Genomic DNA, 16648 nt, shown 5'->3' on the forward strand with positions numbered 1-16648 from the left:
CAAATGCAGCCCAGAGACTGTGAAGAGAGACTGTGAAGAGAGGTTACGAGAGCTTTGCTGCTGCAGGCTGCCAAGATCCCGCTGAAAGGCAGGCAGCATGGGTTGGGGATGGGGGGGAAATATGGTACAGAATGGGAAGGACAGGGTCTCTCTTTTAATCATATAGCAGGGATTTTTCAGCATCACAACTTGGGTCTTGGCACTGTGAGCGATGCTCTGCAGTGCACATGCGATTAAAGGTGTGGTGCCAGGTCTGCAAAGGGCTGAGACAGCACAGGAGACTGCCACTTGGATTAAGGTGTATTGGCAAAGGTTATCACAGAACCACAGCATGGTAGGGGTTGGAAGGGACCTCTGAAGATCATCCAGTCCAACCCCCTGCTAGAGCAGGATCACCTGGAGTAGGTCACACATGAACGCATCCAGGTGGTTTTGAATGTCTCCAGAGAAGGAGTGTCTTACATGGGCTTCTGAATTACTCTTCTGCCACTGCTTGCTTGACAAGCATTCGTGATGTCTTGTCCTGACAAGCCACTATTTTACTTAATATATTTACATATTTGTACATATATCCATACACATGTGTATACAAACACACAGATGTATGTAAGCACATATATAGATTTCTGCTTTCTCCTGGGTTCGAGGAGACTCTTCTGCCATCCAGGCAAGAGACGGCCACTCATCTGCTCCATCATTTCAGGGAAGCCTCAGCAGTCAGTTTCAGGATTCCTTGATGCTTGAGCAATGACAAGCACATTCCTAGCTGCCCTGCAGAGCAGGGAGACAGGAGAGGCTGAGGGATTCACCCATGTTTGTGCCATGATAGTATTCAAATATGCATGTTGTTTCTTTTAGCAATTTGAACAGTAATAAAGCCTATAATGATTTAGCAAAGTGCCACCACACTGGAAAGACAGCAGAGATGCAAGAAGAAGAAGTAGCTTGCTGCATGTGCAGGGGTGCTGCCTGGGTGCTGGGTGGCTGTGGTAGGCCATGGTGTCCCAGCAGCAAGAGTAGCTTGCTGCCCACAAGCCCTGTGACTTGTGTCACTGGGTCAGTGCGCTGTGGTGATACCAGTTTGTGGAGGCTGGCCTCAAAGGCAGATCTCTTCCATTGCCCAAGCCCAGCCGCCATAGGTGTGTGCTGCTGGTGGATGAAACTGGCATAAATCTGAGCATTTCTCTTTCCCAGGTGATTTTGGTCATGCCAGGAAAAAAAAAAAATTAGTAGTCTTTGAAGATCAACTAACCTTGAGGAAAAAAGTGGGTGCTCAGTTCAGCTTTAACAGGTTGTGCAGAACCTGTGCTTCTTTCAGAAGGCTCGGTAAGGCTCATTGCTCTAAGCCTTTTGATCACCTCCTCAGTGGTTTGTTCGTTTGCATTGTATTTCATTAACAGGAGCTAGAGCTGTGACTCCAGAGTCACCTGGAAGTGTTGTAGCAAGACAGGGGAGTATCCCGGGGGGCTCTCGCTGAGCCACCGATTCCTAGACACATTTGTGAGTTTCTCTGTTCCTTGAAGTGTGACTGGAGTTTTCCCCTTGAACAAGCACAGGTGTCCCGTTGGGCTCCACAGTCACCTTTGATACATCTCAGCTGCTTCAGTGATCGCACAAAAGCTTTTGGAGTAGAAAGCCAAGGGCTGTTTGTACAGGGCTCCGGAGCTGAGGCTTTTTTCTACATAAAATCCCGTTCTCCTAGAGTTTGCCTCTCCCTGCTGCTCCTCAGGGCGGCAGTGGGTACAGAGTTGCTGTTGGAGGGCATGAAGTTTTAAAACTTTGTTCTGGGCACTTTCTTTCCATGTATTTTTCCATTGCATAGGTCTTCAGTTGTTTTCCTGTCTGGACTGGCAGTAACTGGGCTCTGCTGGAGAGATCCTGAGAGATTATGGGTCCCCTGATGCCACAGAGGCTGTTCTCTCTGGCTTAGGGCTGTGACAGGTTGCTGTGTAATTTGAGAAAGACTTGTTTTTCTTGCAGTGAGTGCTATGTCTGTCCCAGGGACATGTGCTAAAAGCTGTACTGTGCTTCAAGGCCCTTTCTGACTCTGCTTGGTAGTTATTCCAGCCCCCTGCAAGGTAAATCATAGTAATCAGGCCTAGTTTAGGCAGGTGTAGAGCGGCTGTGATTTGACCAGGTCCCTGTTTTAACTGCTTGCATGTACTCCTCTGTGGGAGAGATGAAAATAGGGAATTCTTGGTCCTTAGCCTGTGCAGGAGGGTCCCCCCAAGAAGCTCCATATTCTGTTTTTCACCACCTAGAGCTGCTCACCCCAACAGGACCAAAGGTTTTAAAATAGCAGTTGATACCAGCCGTGCAGGAGATGGGGAAAATTGCTCATTTTTATGTCTCCTGAGACTTTTTTGTCTCATACCCAACACTTTCTGACTCTTTCCATCTGTGGTTTAAGAGGTGGCTCTTCCACCCTGGGCGGTGGGGAAAGGGGCTGGAGTGCTGCTTGTTTTCCACTTTACCTCTTCTTTCCTCTCTGCAGCTCCTGCTCAGGCTCAAATTATTCACGCTGGGCAAGCGTGCGTGGTGAAGGAAGACAACATCAGTGAACGTGTTTACACAATTCGGGAGGGAGACACGCTGGTTCTGCAGTGTCTGGTCACAGGACACCCGCGGCCACAGGTAAGCTTTCGGTCTTGCCTGTCACCCACGCTCCCCATGGCACTTCTTTGTAGTCTCCACGTAGAGGAGAATGGTGGGCAGTGGAGTGCCCAGCTTTCTCCTACATTATGGAGTCAGGTAGGGGTGCCCCACAGCAAAAGTACTGGCTGTTTAAGCTGTGAAGAAGCCACGATGGAAAACAGTCCATGAAGATTTGCAGGACCTTCTTGTGGTCTTGAGTATGTGAAGTCCTGCAAAATGTACAGACACGGGGAACCTGCCTATGGAGGATTTTGGGAAGTTTTCTGTAGTGCACTATGGCCACCGACCAGAGGCAGATTCAGACTTGCAGTGCTGTATGTATCCATCCATACTGTGGTCAAAGTCCCCGGTCAGTGGAGAGATATGGAGCTGAGCTGGGCCAAGTGCTGCAGTCCTTCCCCAGGGTCCCTGGGGGTTGTGTAGCCTCAAACCCCACTAAGCCACCTCCCCACCTTTCAGATACTCAAGCAAACTGGTTCAGTGTTAGTGTGGATGTGTCTATGGAGATACTGGACTAGAGCATGGGTCTGCCCTGCTCTAGGACAGAGTGTGGTAGGATTGGCAGCTGGTGTGTACTGTGAGGCTGGATGTGCCAGAATACACTCAAGGGAGCCAAATATTCTAATGTGTGCTTTTTTGGACCCCTTCCCCAATCCTGCCAAAGATATCTGTGCTGAGAAGCTATACATCTGCATACCCCAATCAACCCCTCTATGGACTTGCTTAAAGGGAGCTACTTGGCTAAGAGATGATGACAAAGGAGAGCGAGAGAGACTCAGCCAGCAGGATCTGAGATGGATTATCCATCAGAGCACATGCTGGAAACAATAAAAAGGGAATTATCTAGGCCAGGCCGGCAAAAATGACCAGCCTAGGCTTGTGACAGTGATGGGCAAATGATAGCTGTGTACGTCAGAAATGAGAAAGATGTCAGGGCTGGTCTTGCTGAAGGATGTTGAATGTGTGGGAAAGTGCTGATAAGTTGTGGAAATTTGAGTCTGAGTATCCAGAGAGATTGCTGGAGTAGAGCCTGATGCAGACAACTTGCTAGTGGGAAGCACTGTGACTTGTCATTGCGCGGACATGCATGGGGGACACCAGAGCATGAAACCAGAGGGTGAAACCAGGCATGACTGGGGAGGCTGGAACCCATGCATATAAAACATGGCATGTGTCCTGTTTCTGCTCTCCCTCCTCATGGACAGATTTCTTCCCCAGTTAAGCTCTTATCCTAACCTTTGTTTAATCTTTTCTTTTCCCCTCTATCAGCCAGTCATTAAAGCATGAAAATGTGACCAAAATACTTAAATGAGATTGAAATTGAAAAGATTAAAGAGCTGGCTGAAGTGTCCTTTCAAACAGGAAACTCTGAGAGTTTCAGGGCCCTCAGACATTTTTATAATAAGACTACAAAGGCTAAATAAATCCATGGTCATTAGCTCCGAAAATCTGCTCAGCCTGGTGTTCTGTGAGTGGGATATAGACATCTCTGCTCTTTCTAGAGCATTAGCATCTATCAGATGGTGACTGTGAGCTTTAGGCAAAGTCTAGTGGAGTGGTCAAGGTATCTAGTCCATCTTGTCTGTGGCTAATGTTGAATGAAAGTCTGTCTCCTTTCTGTTGTCTGATCTTGCTGGATCTCAGTCCTAGAGTCTAGATGGACACCAGTGGGGGAGACCACTAGTCACCAGCCTTCAGAAGGGAGGTTGCAGATACAGGAAACCAATGGGCTGAGAAGCCATCTCTCTCTTTCATTGTCCAGACTGCACAAGGCAAGAGGGAGGCCTGTACCGCCACTACTTGGACTGTACCTTGGTCTAGACTAAAGAATAATCATTCAGTCTTTAGGAGTGCTGTCCTCTTGCCACCATTCACCATGAAATACCATACGGCTCTGTTGCCCCTGCAAGCCAGGATCTTAAAGACAAGTAACATAAGGACAAACAATGCAAGGTAGCTTGAAATCTGAAGGGATTTTTTTTCTTTTCTTTTTCTGTATCTTTAAAATCAAAGTAAAAGCTTGTGTACTGCAAAAGGATGTCTTATAAAAATAACATACGCAGGGGTTCCCTGCGGGAAAGGGGCAAGAGCCAGATAGCAACTGCATTTTCTCACTCTTACTTGGAAAAGCAAAAAGCACAAATAGCCTTGCTGTCCAGAGAAAGATGAAAGAGCATTGACTTCAATAAAAGGTCCATAGCTGTGAGCTGATGTCTGCTATAGCTTCGTGGCCTGCCAGCCACATGAGGTCCCAAGACTTAATGCTGAAAATCCTGTGCTGTGCAGATAGTGGTATAAAACTAACCCAGTTGCTGGGTTTACAGGACCAAAGCGGGAGTGGTAAATATGCAGTGTGTGTCTGGGTGAAATGAGGGGTTATCCTGGACGCTGGGATGTGGGCATGGATGACAGATGAGAATCAGCAGCTCATCTACTGAGACATACCAAGATGAGCAGTTGAAGTTTGGTAAGGTCTGGTGGTGCTCTAGGGTCCATCTTTGAGAGTGGCTAGGGAGGACGGGGAAGAGGAGCAAAGGGAGTGCTGCTGTCGCCTGGGATCTCTAGTCTGTTACACTGATTGCTTACATTTCCCTCATTCTTCTTTTGCAGGTGAGATGGACCAAAACCGCTGGCAGCGCATCGGACAAATTCCAAGAGACATCAGTGCTTAACGAGACCCTTCGGATTGAGAAGATCCAAAGGCTGCAGGGGGGCCGCTATTACTGTAAAGCAGAAAATGGGGTTGGGGTCCCTGCCATCAAGTCCATTCGAGTAGATGTGCAGTGTAAGTTGTTTAGAGGCAACCCAGACCTTCCCACAGTTCTACTGCATGTCTCTGCCTTGCTGGGGGGCTGGCAGGGAGCTGCATTGCCCTAGGACCATGCACACTTGATTCAGGAGCAAAGGGACCGGTGCGGTGTCCCCAGGGTCTGTTTCCCAGTGGAGATTAGATCCATCCACAAACAAGATAGCTCTGCTTGTCAGCGCAAGTCATTCTTACCTAGGTGCTGTGATGTTTGTCACTGCCAGGGGTCCCTAGTGCTTGTCTGGAGTGGAGCATTATAGATGGCTTCTGCTTTCTTTGTATTCATTTTGAAGTTGGCAATGCTTGAAGCAAACCAATGCTTCTTGTAAACAATAGTGCCTCGTATGCCTGGGGCATTCCTGAACCCTGTGCCCTGCTCCCAGCACTGCAGCCTCTGCAGCGAGGTGGAAACAGAGCAAAAGACTCTGGGGTGCACCTGCCCAGGCTGAATTGTGACGAGGTGAATGTGAGTGAAGCTGTGAGGACCCCCTCAGTTTCAGCAGTGACTTGACATTTCCCTGGCTGATTGCAATGTCCATCCTTCTTGTGTCCTGGAGATGGTGTTAGCTGTTCTCCCCCTTGGGGCCCAAGTTTTGAAGGTTTCCCATGCTGGCTTAATGTTGTTTATTGTTGGGCTGCTGAGGCCAAAAGACTGGGAAATTAAACTTCTCCCATAACCCCCATATCGGAGAAATCAAAGATTTAAGGCCGCGGCAACTTTTGAGGAGATTTGCTGTCTTGGTGAAAATTACCATTCTGTTCTTTGTCCTTGGCTATACACTATTCCAGTTTCCTCTGACCTAAGTAACACCAAATCCCTCTCCTCACTCATATAATCTAAGAAGGCCTAGCCAGCAAAAAGCTGATGTTAAAAAGATGTAAAGTATTATTTTAAAAGCCTCCTTAAAGCTGTTTCTACCTGTTCCCACGGTCCTCCTCCTGTGCTGAGATGCACTGTGATGATGTGTCAGTGAAGCAACCTCTAGGCTCAAAATCCCTGTACCTGCCTGGAGCCTGGGTATGGCTTTGCTGACAGAAACTGCTGCCTGTCTAAGAGCTGCTCTCCAACCCTGTGATGAAAGCTAGTATGTTCAGGCAGTCTGCTGCCTTCAGCTTACATGTTATGACCTTCACCAAGCATGCCATGGACTTGAACATCCTTAGACTTTGATAGACTCATGATCCGCAGTTGTTTTGTAAGGCTTGGAGCAGTTCCCATCTCTCTCCCTTCCATACCCTTCCCTGTAATGGGGGTAGTGTAGTGTGAGCACCATCCTGCAGGCTAGGAATATAGATTGCTTCATCAGCACCTATTTTGGATAGGATGAGCATTTCTTTGTGGGCATTGTGTAGCTTTGGAGGAGTCCTGACCCACCTAGATCTGCTTGGCTTCTCTACCTGTTTCCTCTCCTGCAGGTGGTGGAAGAATATGATATGTGTCCATTGCAAAGGTGTTTCGCTTTTCTTAAGCCTCAGCATGACATCTTGCTAGGGCCTGTGTCTCTAGGAACAGGACTGTGACTTGAATCTTTTTGTGTGCTAAGGGAATTCCCTTTACTTCTGGGGTGCAGGCTGGAGCTAGAGTGATGTAGCGTCCCTTCGTCCCTCATGCAGCTCTGACCTGTAGAACTATGGGGCTAATGGGGTGGCCAAGGGCTTTCTAATACTAACATCTACTCTGAAGATGGACTTGGTAATGCACCTCTGTTCTGCTCACTTGTTTTTAGGGAGGAGAGACTATTTTCTGCTAGTATTTGCAGTAGTTATAAGGGAACACATAGGAAAAGCCACAGGTTTTGTTGAACACTCACCCAAGCAACCTTCAGCTGAATGAACCAGAATTTCAAAACAAACCCTTTCTTTCCCCACATCCCAATTTGTAGTTGTAGGTAAGTAATCACCCTCATGTGGACCTTGATGTCCTTGACAGCCAGTGCTAGTCCTCACACATACTTTTAGTATTATACAGCAAGGCCGTGCAGAGACCGTCATTGGTGCCAAGAGAATATTAAACTGGAAACACTAACCTGTGTAGCAAGTTATTCCTTTACCCCAAGTGAGCATCAAGTGAGGTTTTAAAGTATTGGTTAGACACTGACAGAGAGGCAGCTGCTGTTCAGAGTATTTCCATGTGGGAGAGAGGGAAAGTAAAGAAAAAGAAAGAATGGATGTTTACAAGCTTATACTGTGCATGAAACATCCCATGTGATCATCTCCATGAGCAGCCTTGGGCCAAATGTATCATTTGTGCAGCTCACTGACATCAGTGGCATTACTCGTACATCAAGGACGTACATATCATCGTAGGTCTTATTTTAGCTTTTCTCAGGAGGGCTAGACGTGGAGCTAACTGCTATGAAAGAAGTCTGAAAGATTCAAGGGAGGAAAAGTTTAGCAACCTAAAGGAAGATGTTGTTTTCTATGCGGGGAGTAGCTGGCAGCTAGGAGACCTGAATGGTGATTATCTTCTTTGATCAGTAAGGGAAGCATTTTGCCATACATCCTGCTGAGAAATGGAGCCTCAAAAGGATGGTGGCTACAGAGTTACTCATGTAAAGTGTAAAAAAATAAAGGAGGGTTAAGAACAAAGAAAAGGAAAAGAGGAGAAGCCGTGCCCAAGGTCCTGGTCCGAGAGAATTTGGTGTAAAATCTAGTCACACTACAGTCACATGGAGACAGCATTGTATGGAGAGGAGCCTTTTTTTGCCACCTGTGTATGTTTTTCTTCAGCCTTGTTTGGTTTTTTGGGTTCTTTTTTTGTCTTTTCATTGTTCTGCTAATGGCTCTTCTCATATCTCTGAGCTATGATGTGGTCAAACCGACAATCTCAGGTCTTCTTGCAGTTGCTGTCTACCAAGCATACAGCTCATTAAAATATGCAAATCCACAAGTTGACACTTGCGATTCAGCAGAGAACATGCATTATTTGGATGACACGTTAGCAGAAACTCATCCCTGCTCTCCCCTTTCTTTCTGGGAGTCAGACTTCCAAACTTACAAATCTCTGAATTAAAATTAGGTGGCAAGGGAGAGCAGGAGGTGGTGAGCATATGTCCTCTTCCTCTCTGCTAACATGTACAGAGGACAGTCCTGGCAGCACAAGGGGATACTGGGTGCCTGTGCCTCCGTTTCCTTGCAGCTGAAGATGTGATCATAAGGCTGCTGAAAATGTGGAATTCCTTCTACTGATTAACCCCATGATTTCAGGAGAGATTTGGGAAGTGTAAAGTGGGAGCAGAAGAAATTATGATGAAGCAGAGTTTCCTGGGATCTTTCTGACCTCTCACTGGTGGAGAGTAGAAGTAGAGAGAAGAGAGGAAGTAGAAAGCAGTGATCTGGGGTGTGGAGTGTCACCCGGGAAGGTGAAGCACCCCACTGGTCTGAGAGGCATGTGGCAGGCAGGCAGTTTGCTCAAGGACCACATGGGATCTGCAAACCAGAGCGTGCTCTCTATTCTCTGAAGGTTGTGTGGTGAGCGGGAGAATTTTGGCTTCTCCTGTCTGTTCCCTTTAGATATTGTTTGTGTTACCTGCCCTCAGATCAGCTCTTAATTCAGCAGTTGTTATCAGACAAATGTGTGCGAGTTTTCCCCTCTCCTCTGTGGTGCCTGGAGAATCATTTGCTCTGCAGGCTGTACATGCAGACCAAACTTCACTAACAACCGCAGCGGCCCTCCTTACCTTCCTTCCAGATCTAGATGAACCTGTTCTCACCGTTCACCAGACCATCAGCGATGTACGTGGCAGCTTCTACCAGGAGAAGACTGTCTTCCTCCGCTGCACTGTCAACTCCAACCCACCAGCTCGCTTCATCTGGAAACGGGGAGTTGAGACACTTTCCCACAGTCAGGACAATGGCGTGGACATCTACGAACCCCTCTACACGCAGGTGAAAAAAGCAAACCTCCACCAGCTTGTGTTGAACATCTTGCTGATGCAGAGTCCTCTGTATTGAATGGTGTTTCTTTCCCTGCGTGGATTATGATGCTGGGGAGGAAGTGGTGGCCACTGCAAGGAGCAATGTCTCCGAAAGAGCTGGTAGAGGCTACTTCTGTATGAGGGTTCCCAGGGTACAAGAGGAGCGGAGCAGCAGGAGGGAGCATGACAACCTAGAAGTCATTTGCCCTTATTGGCACTGTCACTGAGAGCAGGTCACAGTTCCCCTAATGAGGTTACTTGGCAATTGGATGGCTGAGACTAAAATCCAAGTAAAAAATCCCCAGATTGGGTGTCTTCTATCTCCCATTATTAACTTATTTTTCTAAATTCAATGCACAAGCTCCATAAATCAAGAGAAGCGCTTCTGAGCGAATGGCAAGCATTGCTGTGGGATTTATAAGGCAGATGATGAAGAACTTTTCCTAATGGCCAGGAGTAACAGAGGCAGGCCAATGGCCTGGGCACTTTCTGACTGTCATCCTCTGACAGGGTGGCCATGTCCGTTCTGCTTCTCCTGCTTGCTAATGCTGGACTTGCCCCTGCATGGATACCCTCCCTCTCTTCACTGTAATTAGCTCACCAGCACAGTGGCATTTGGAAGGGAATTTTTCTTTTGCCAAGGCACTTTGGGCACATTATCCTAAGCTGAGCTCTGGCTCTGGATGTCCTTCAGACACAAACGAGCCCCAGCACCTCCAGTGAGGCCATTGGGCAGCACAAGGCAGCTATGGGTGGGAGGGGAGGGCTGACAGGGCAGCTCCCCAGGGCACCCGTTTCATCCCACACACTTCCCCATACTCCCAAAGCTGAGCCCTGAGCACATTCTGGCTGAGTTTGATTTCCGACTGATGCCCCAGGCAACATTTCAGTTAATGTAGTCGTGTTCATATTTTATTGAAACACACCAGCTCTGTAGGTCATGGAAATGGGCAGCCAAATGGAAACGTTCAGGGCAATGAGGAGAGAAGAGAGAGCTGCAGGTTAGCAGCGGATTCACAGAAACGCTGTAAGTCAGCACTGCTGTTTGTCTCTGGAGAGAGAGTTGTCTAGTCCAGTGCTGTGTGGCATCCCTGGCCTTAGAGGAAGCCACGATATGCTTTTCCAGCTTTCACCAAGCTCAGTGTAATTAACAGGAGACATTGCTTAATGAGAAAATGTTTCAGGACTTGAGATACTTTCTTCAGATAAGTAAGGCATCTGGCAGAAATTCACTGCGTTGCAGCATTAAGATATAAATGACCCAGCATCCTGGAGCTCCTGTCAGGCAGTGTTCCCACCACGATGGGTCATTCCCAGCTCTCAGAGAGTGTTAGAGCTGCTGTACTCACATGCTCAGGCATGCCCTTATGGTTCTCTCCTTAGCACTAGCATAAACCAGTGAGTTTGGACTGATAAAAGTTGAAGTTAACAAAAATCCACCTCTGCAGCACTACAGGGAAGGCAAAATTTTTCTGGAGCTCAAATGCACAGTTTAACAAGGCCCCCTTTGCAGGCGGTTGTAATATTGTCTTGGAGATGAACTGGTATCAGTGTCAGGTTTGGCTAGGCTTTTACATTAAAAAGGAGGAAAAGACTTGACTGTTTAAGCTTTTTGAAACTTATTTACACTGAAGGTTTATACACATTTACCCAACATTTGCTAATCAATAAACAGGATACATATTACCCTGTAAGTAAGTAGTTGACATGCACATTGTAAATACCATCATTTGCGTGGCATAGCAACAAATCTCAGGGGACAGGACTTTCATAGGGTTATTGGTCTCCTAGGTATTTATCTTTCTGATTTACTCAGTTCAGATCCTTGTTCTCTGCATATTAGCATGCCTGAGCTCATCGTCCAGTCCCTTGAGGTTGTCCTCAAGAGGATTTGTCGTGCTGACACCTTCTCACATTTGCAGGCAATTACGGAATGATTTCTCCAAAAGAGATTTAGTCAAACAGAAGGAGAGCAACAATGACAAGCTGTCGTGGAAAGACAAACGAGTTGCAGGGTGTGCACACCACAGGATGCATCTCAGAGCTTTCTGCATCCCATAAATAAAAATCTACAGAATGCATCTATTGTTAATTTAACAACTTAATTCTGTTTCTATAACAAGCCAGTAACTAATGGAGTGCCAGGGAGTGAATTTGTTTGTTTGTTACTGTAGTATGAGAAAAGGCTATCAAAGTCTGTGCAGTCACTCTGGATTTATACCAGCATGCATGAGATTAGAACCTGGAGAAGAGAGATCAGAAAGTTTTTGGAGAATGCTCTTTGAGTATTTCTCTGAATTATCTTTTTTTTCCGCAGTAAAAAAAAGCAAATTTTTTACTGCATAACTGTTGAACTTGTCATATTTAGTCCAGCATTAATGCCTGAATCTGCTCTGATTTACTTTGGTTTTGCAGTGCTGAGACCCCAGTAACTTCCCTTGAATTCCTACTGACATCTTGGTGTGAGATCTCAGAGTCTGTTCAGGGACATTTGAGGTTTTTCAAGTTCCACAAGATGATTCTGATGGCAGCTGATGAAAAATTATGCCCAGATCTGCTTGGCAGTGCTTTCAGGTTAAATGTCAGTCAGTTGCTGAGTGTTTTGAGAAATCCTGGAGGTGGAGTAATCACTGGAAGCATTTTGTGTCTCCTTTATATATAGCTAGGGAGGCTTGGAGTCTGTACAGATCCCTGAGGTTTCAGTAAGAGCTACTGGTAATATGTGAACTTTGGGACAGGTTACAGCTTTGCAGTGATGAGCTGTGCTTTGCACACCTGTGTCTTTTTTTCCCCCAACTTTTTTCCCAACTCCCAGGGTGAAACCAAAGTCCTGAAGCTGAAGAACCTGCGGCCACAGGATTACGCCAGCTACACGTGCCAGGTGTCCGTCCGCAACGTCTGCAGCATCCCCGACAAATCCATCACCTTCCAGCTCACAAACACCACAGGTAAGAGGGGATGCAGAGTCTGTTCCCACAGCCCTCCGGCCCCTTGCCTGCTCCACAGACATCACCCCTTCAGGGGGGTAGCACAGCATCCTGCTCAGGGCTTGCCTAAGGCCTGCCCAGGGCTTGCTGCACCTCACGTTCATGTACATGGCTGCTAGGATTACAGATCCTTCACACAGAAGTTTTGTGCCCAGGGATGCTCTAATTTCTGGTAGCTCTGTGTGTAGTTGGTGCCTTGGCCAGGCCTGCCGTGAGATCATTAAAACAGACTATGTGTAGGTGTTGAAGCACTATGTAGTTTTTAATCCAGACACTGTCTTATTTATTTATAATTCTAAGTGACTTTAAAAATAGATTCAATACAGTGTAGAGCGGGGCAGATTCTGCAGGAGTTCTTACGAATAATTCATGTGTGTGACTCTGGCCTGGTTTGCCAGCCTGTGCTCTTGGCACCTTCCAGCTAACGGGCTCTGCTGGTGCAGGAGTTTGCGGAAAACAAGTGTCTCTGATGCCTTCCCAATAAATTAATTTTACAGTGACATCTATACTGGCAGTGCTGGAGTGTGCCTCCAGTTTGAACAGAATCAGTTTGGTGCCTCTTGCTTCCCCTGCAATAACTGACTGATAACAAAGTATCATCTAGGAAACCCTTGCAAGGACTTAATTGCAACTTGTCCATTAGGAAAAAAAAAAAAAAAAAAAACCACACACCAAAAAAAAGCCCCACACCCACAAAAACCTCCACCCACAAAGCCCCCACATGTGTTGAAGAGTTTCAAATAATAAGTAAATGTCAGGAAATCACTTCCAGCCCTGGGGTATTTCATGATCAGAAAGAAAGGCATTGTAGTTGTTTGAATTATTCACCTCTGTAATGTAACACAAAACAGTTTGCATCCCTTGTGTCATCTTTGTGCAGTGGAAACAGAACTCTTTTGATGTTGCCAACTGTTGATAGGATATTGTTGATACTGTATAAATTATGTTTATTGATCTGACTTGAGCCCAAGGTGTTGAACAATGGTTGTATCATTTTATGTAGAACGAAAAATAGTGAGCTTAAGAAAGTGAATTATAACTAATGTCAGAAAAAAAAATTCTCTATATAGTCTTGAGCAACTCACGCCACTGCCTGAATTTCTCTCAGGCTGAGACTGTAGTGAATGCTGGGATATTACCTTTAAAAACTTACCTTGTGCTCATGATGAAGAAAGGGATCTCATACAGCTATTCTTCCCTGTTGTGTGTCTACCTTTGAAGAGTTAGAAAATCAAATTTCTCTTCAGGTCTACTTCCCCCTGCCAGCCCAAGCACAGGGAAACTATCCTTTATTTCAGTCCAGGCCCTTTACTGAGTGAATAGGGAAAATGTATTTTCAGGTTGTAGTCAGATCAGAAGCCAATACACCAGCTTCTTAGGTAATTACCTAAGCTCTGAACCTGGACCATGTAGCACATGCATCTAGTTCTTTTTTCCTGTTGTTTAGGCATAGATGCATATTTATATATAGTTATAGTGGAGCCCAACTTTACAAGCTCAAAGTGGCCATGGAAAATGTGTTCCTAGCAAATGGTATTAAAAACTGGAAGTGAAAATGAAGCTGGCATTGCAGTGTGAACAGGGTTTGCACTAAATAACACAAGTATATTTAACATGAAATATTATCTGGCTTTCTTGCCCTGTAGGTAGTACTGTGCATAGATGAGAAAATATTTAAAGAGAAATCCTTAGTTCTCTCCTTTTTTGCATAGATCTTTTCTTTCCCTTCTGTACTCATGCTTTAACAGCCTCTGTAGCCTTGGCTGTGCCCAGAATCCTGAGCAGCTCAGGATGCCTTCACCTTCGCAATTGAGGAGGGCCCAAAGGGTGCCGAAGTGCATGGAAATCGATCACTTAAATATTTATAGACCCAAGTACTACAGACCTATAGGGGATTTGGTGGGTCGGGTCATGTCAGACCAAGGGAACCTTCTCTTCACAGTTCATTTGCTGTTCCTCATCTGGCTCACTTTGGCTCCTCTGGCAATGGCCTTTGGGCAGATGGTAGTCTCCGGCAAGGAGATGTGCTTCTCCCAAGCTCTGCATCAGCAGCTCAGCCCTTACAGCAGAAAATGGGTTCTTGGTCTGCAACCTTAATGGGAAGGAGGTTTCCCCTGCTCCTCCTCTGTCCTGCTGCTGCTGTGTGGCTCTAGAGCAGCAGGTTGGGTCCACAGAGCCACAGAACCAGCTCTACACCAGACTGCCATCACCTGCTCCAGGAGGGTCAGGCTGGCATTTCCCCCGTCCTCCATTTCTGCAAAATTAAGCGGCCCAGCTGGTTAATTCTCCTGCAGTTTTACTGCAGCAAATTGGACTTCAAAGGGAATTGAAAGCGACTCTTTGTTTTTAATGGTCCCCTTGCTGCTCGGCAGACTCCGCCAGCAGGTTTCCTGAGCCAAGAACAAAAGGAATTGCCACAGGTTACAAATAAATGAGATTCATCTGCTGCATAACAATGTCAGCAGACTGTTAACCTCTGTCTGCTGACAGGAGTGGGAGTGGAAGCCCGCGCAGGGCTGGCAGCTGGCAGCTGTGTGGGTGGCAGCTTTGCCATTTCCCTGCCTCCCTCTTGCAGGCACATGCAACCTGCCCTGAGGCAGTGCTTGCACTTTTCTTCCATGTTGCCTTGCCCAAAACTGAGCAAGATGAGTGTTGATCAGATTTGTCCACATAAATCACTGCAAGGGCCCTAAGTCTTAACCATAGCCTGCAGGACCTCTGGTTTGTGCTCCAGAGCACCAGCTCTGACATCTTTTCTCTGGACATAGGCTGATCCTGGCCTTTTTTTGTCTCTGATGGGAATGGATGGATGGATGGATGGATGGATGGATGGATGGAGATGCCCAGGCAAGATGCTGCATCTGTCAGTTTGTCTGTGCCCTGTGAACCTGAGACCAGTTCAATGTCAGAGGGCAGGAATAGCCATTTGGTGTCAGCTATGCTCAGCTGACAGCCTGTGACAGGAATGCGTCCTGCCTGACCACAGTGAGTTGAGCTATAGCTTTTCTGGGCTTCATAGTGTCCAATGAAACCACCTGGAGCTTGGAAAGGTTGCACACATCTTTCTTGTGCAGTTCAGTGCACATTAACCCTTGTGCACTGGTTACAGAAAAAAAAAAAGAGGCGTGTCAGCGGCTCTGAGTGTAGATTGTGGCCTTCCAAAATTCAAGGACTCCAACCACTGGCCTACAAATGGCCAATGCAAGTGACGGAGGGGTGTCCTTCCTTGGGCACAGCTGGCTACCTCTGGCACAAATCGCATGCATTGTGGCCAGGGAGAGGCCGTTTGATTCAGTGCACCAAAGCAATATCCCAGCATGGCAGTAGTTGTGCTTCTAAATTATGGCACTGGTGCTGAGAAGAGAGCAGTCCTCCTCGCCTTGTTTGTACAGGCTGTAATTCAGAGATCCAACACAAATCCAACACAGCTCATTAACGCAGAGTCCAGGGAGAGAAGAGGCAGAAATAATGATGCTGTTAAATCAGGCTTCATGAATATGGAACAATGTCTTATTTTGCATTATTATGGCTGCTACTTAAAACATGCTCCCCACCTTTGTGCTGGGGACTGCTACTTTCTCAGCTCTGTCTGGATGAAGCCAGTGATGGTGCTGACAAGGTGTTTAAAAGGCTTTTTTCATGGGATGCAATACAGAACACAAAAGGAGGATGTGGAGAGAAGGGTGCAGAAATAAAATAAACCACAAACAGGTACTAGGGTACTCAAAGGAGAGGTTGTCTAGATGTTTTGAATCAGTCCCTGTTGTTCAGTTGTGCATGAAAGACAGTCCCTGTGATCTGGTCTAGAGCTTCCAGGTCTACAGAAAAGTTTATTTGACACCTGTGGAAATGAAGGAGGTTAAGAGCGGGTGCAGAGCTGCTCTTCATGGACTGTTATGGTGCAGACAGGTCCTGGTCCTATATGTCAGACTCCAAACTACAATTTTCAACTGCCTGGCAAAGATTTTGCCTCTCAAAGACATCTAGTTGGGAGTTAGAGATGGAGAGGCGTATCATGGGATTGACTTATTTTAATGATGGGCCTTGCCCAAAACTCCGTAAGATAGCACCTCTGCATGGAAGAAGTAGTTTGATCGCAGCTGACCCTGAAGCCAAACAGCTGGTGTGTTCAAGCAGGTTTGTCTAAGCCTGTCCTCTCACCTGCCTGTCAGCATGGAGCTCTGATGGTCAGGCAGAAGGAGCAGGCTGTGACTGGGGATGCACCTGGTCAAAGCTGTCAGTTGAGCCTTTTCTCCAGTGCTGCTTCTGCAGGGCCTGCCTAG

General features: G+C 46.7%; 1 protein-coding gene across 1 annotated transcript in view; it reads left to right on the plus strand.

Moving 5' to 3' along the window:
- Positions 1-2410: 2410 nt before the first annotated feature.
- Positions 2411-16648, plus strand: part of MDGA1 (MAM domain containing glycosylphosphatidylinositol anchor 1) — a gene marked incomplete at its 5' end in the record, with an annotated part of 91155 nt that continues 76917 nt past the window's right edge. Inside the window, 4 exons of the mRNA XM_010180024.1 lie at positions 2411-2634; positions 5266-5440; positions 9153-9349; positions 12194-12326. Of these exons, the coding sequence (XP_010178326.1) occupies positions 2411-2634; positions 5266-5440; positions 9153-9349; positions 12194-12326 (729 nt within the window). The remainder of the gene's footprint in view (positions 2635-5265; positions 5441-9152; positions 9350-12193; positions 12327-16648) is intronic.

This window comes from Mesitornis unicolor, unplaced genomic scaffold, assembly GCF_000695765.1.
Source record: "Mesitornis unicolor isolate BGI_N332 unplaced genomic scaffold, ASM69576v1 scaffold16812, whole genome shotgun sequence".
NCBI classification, from domain to species: domain Eukaryota; kingdom Metazoa; phylum Chordata; class Aves; order Mesitornithiformes; family Mesitornithidae; genus Mesitornis; species Mesitornis unicolor.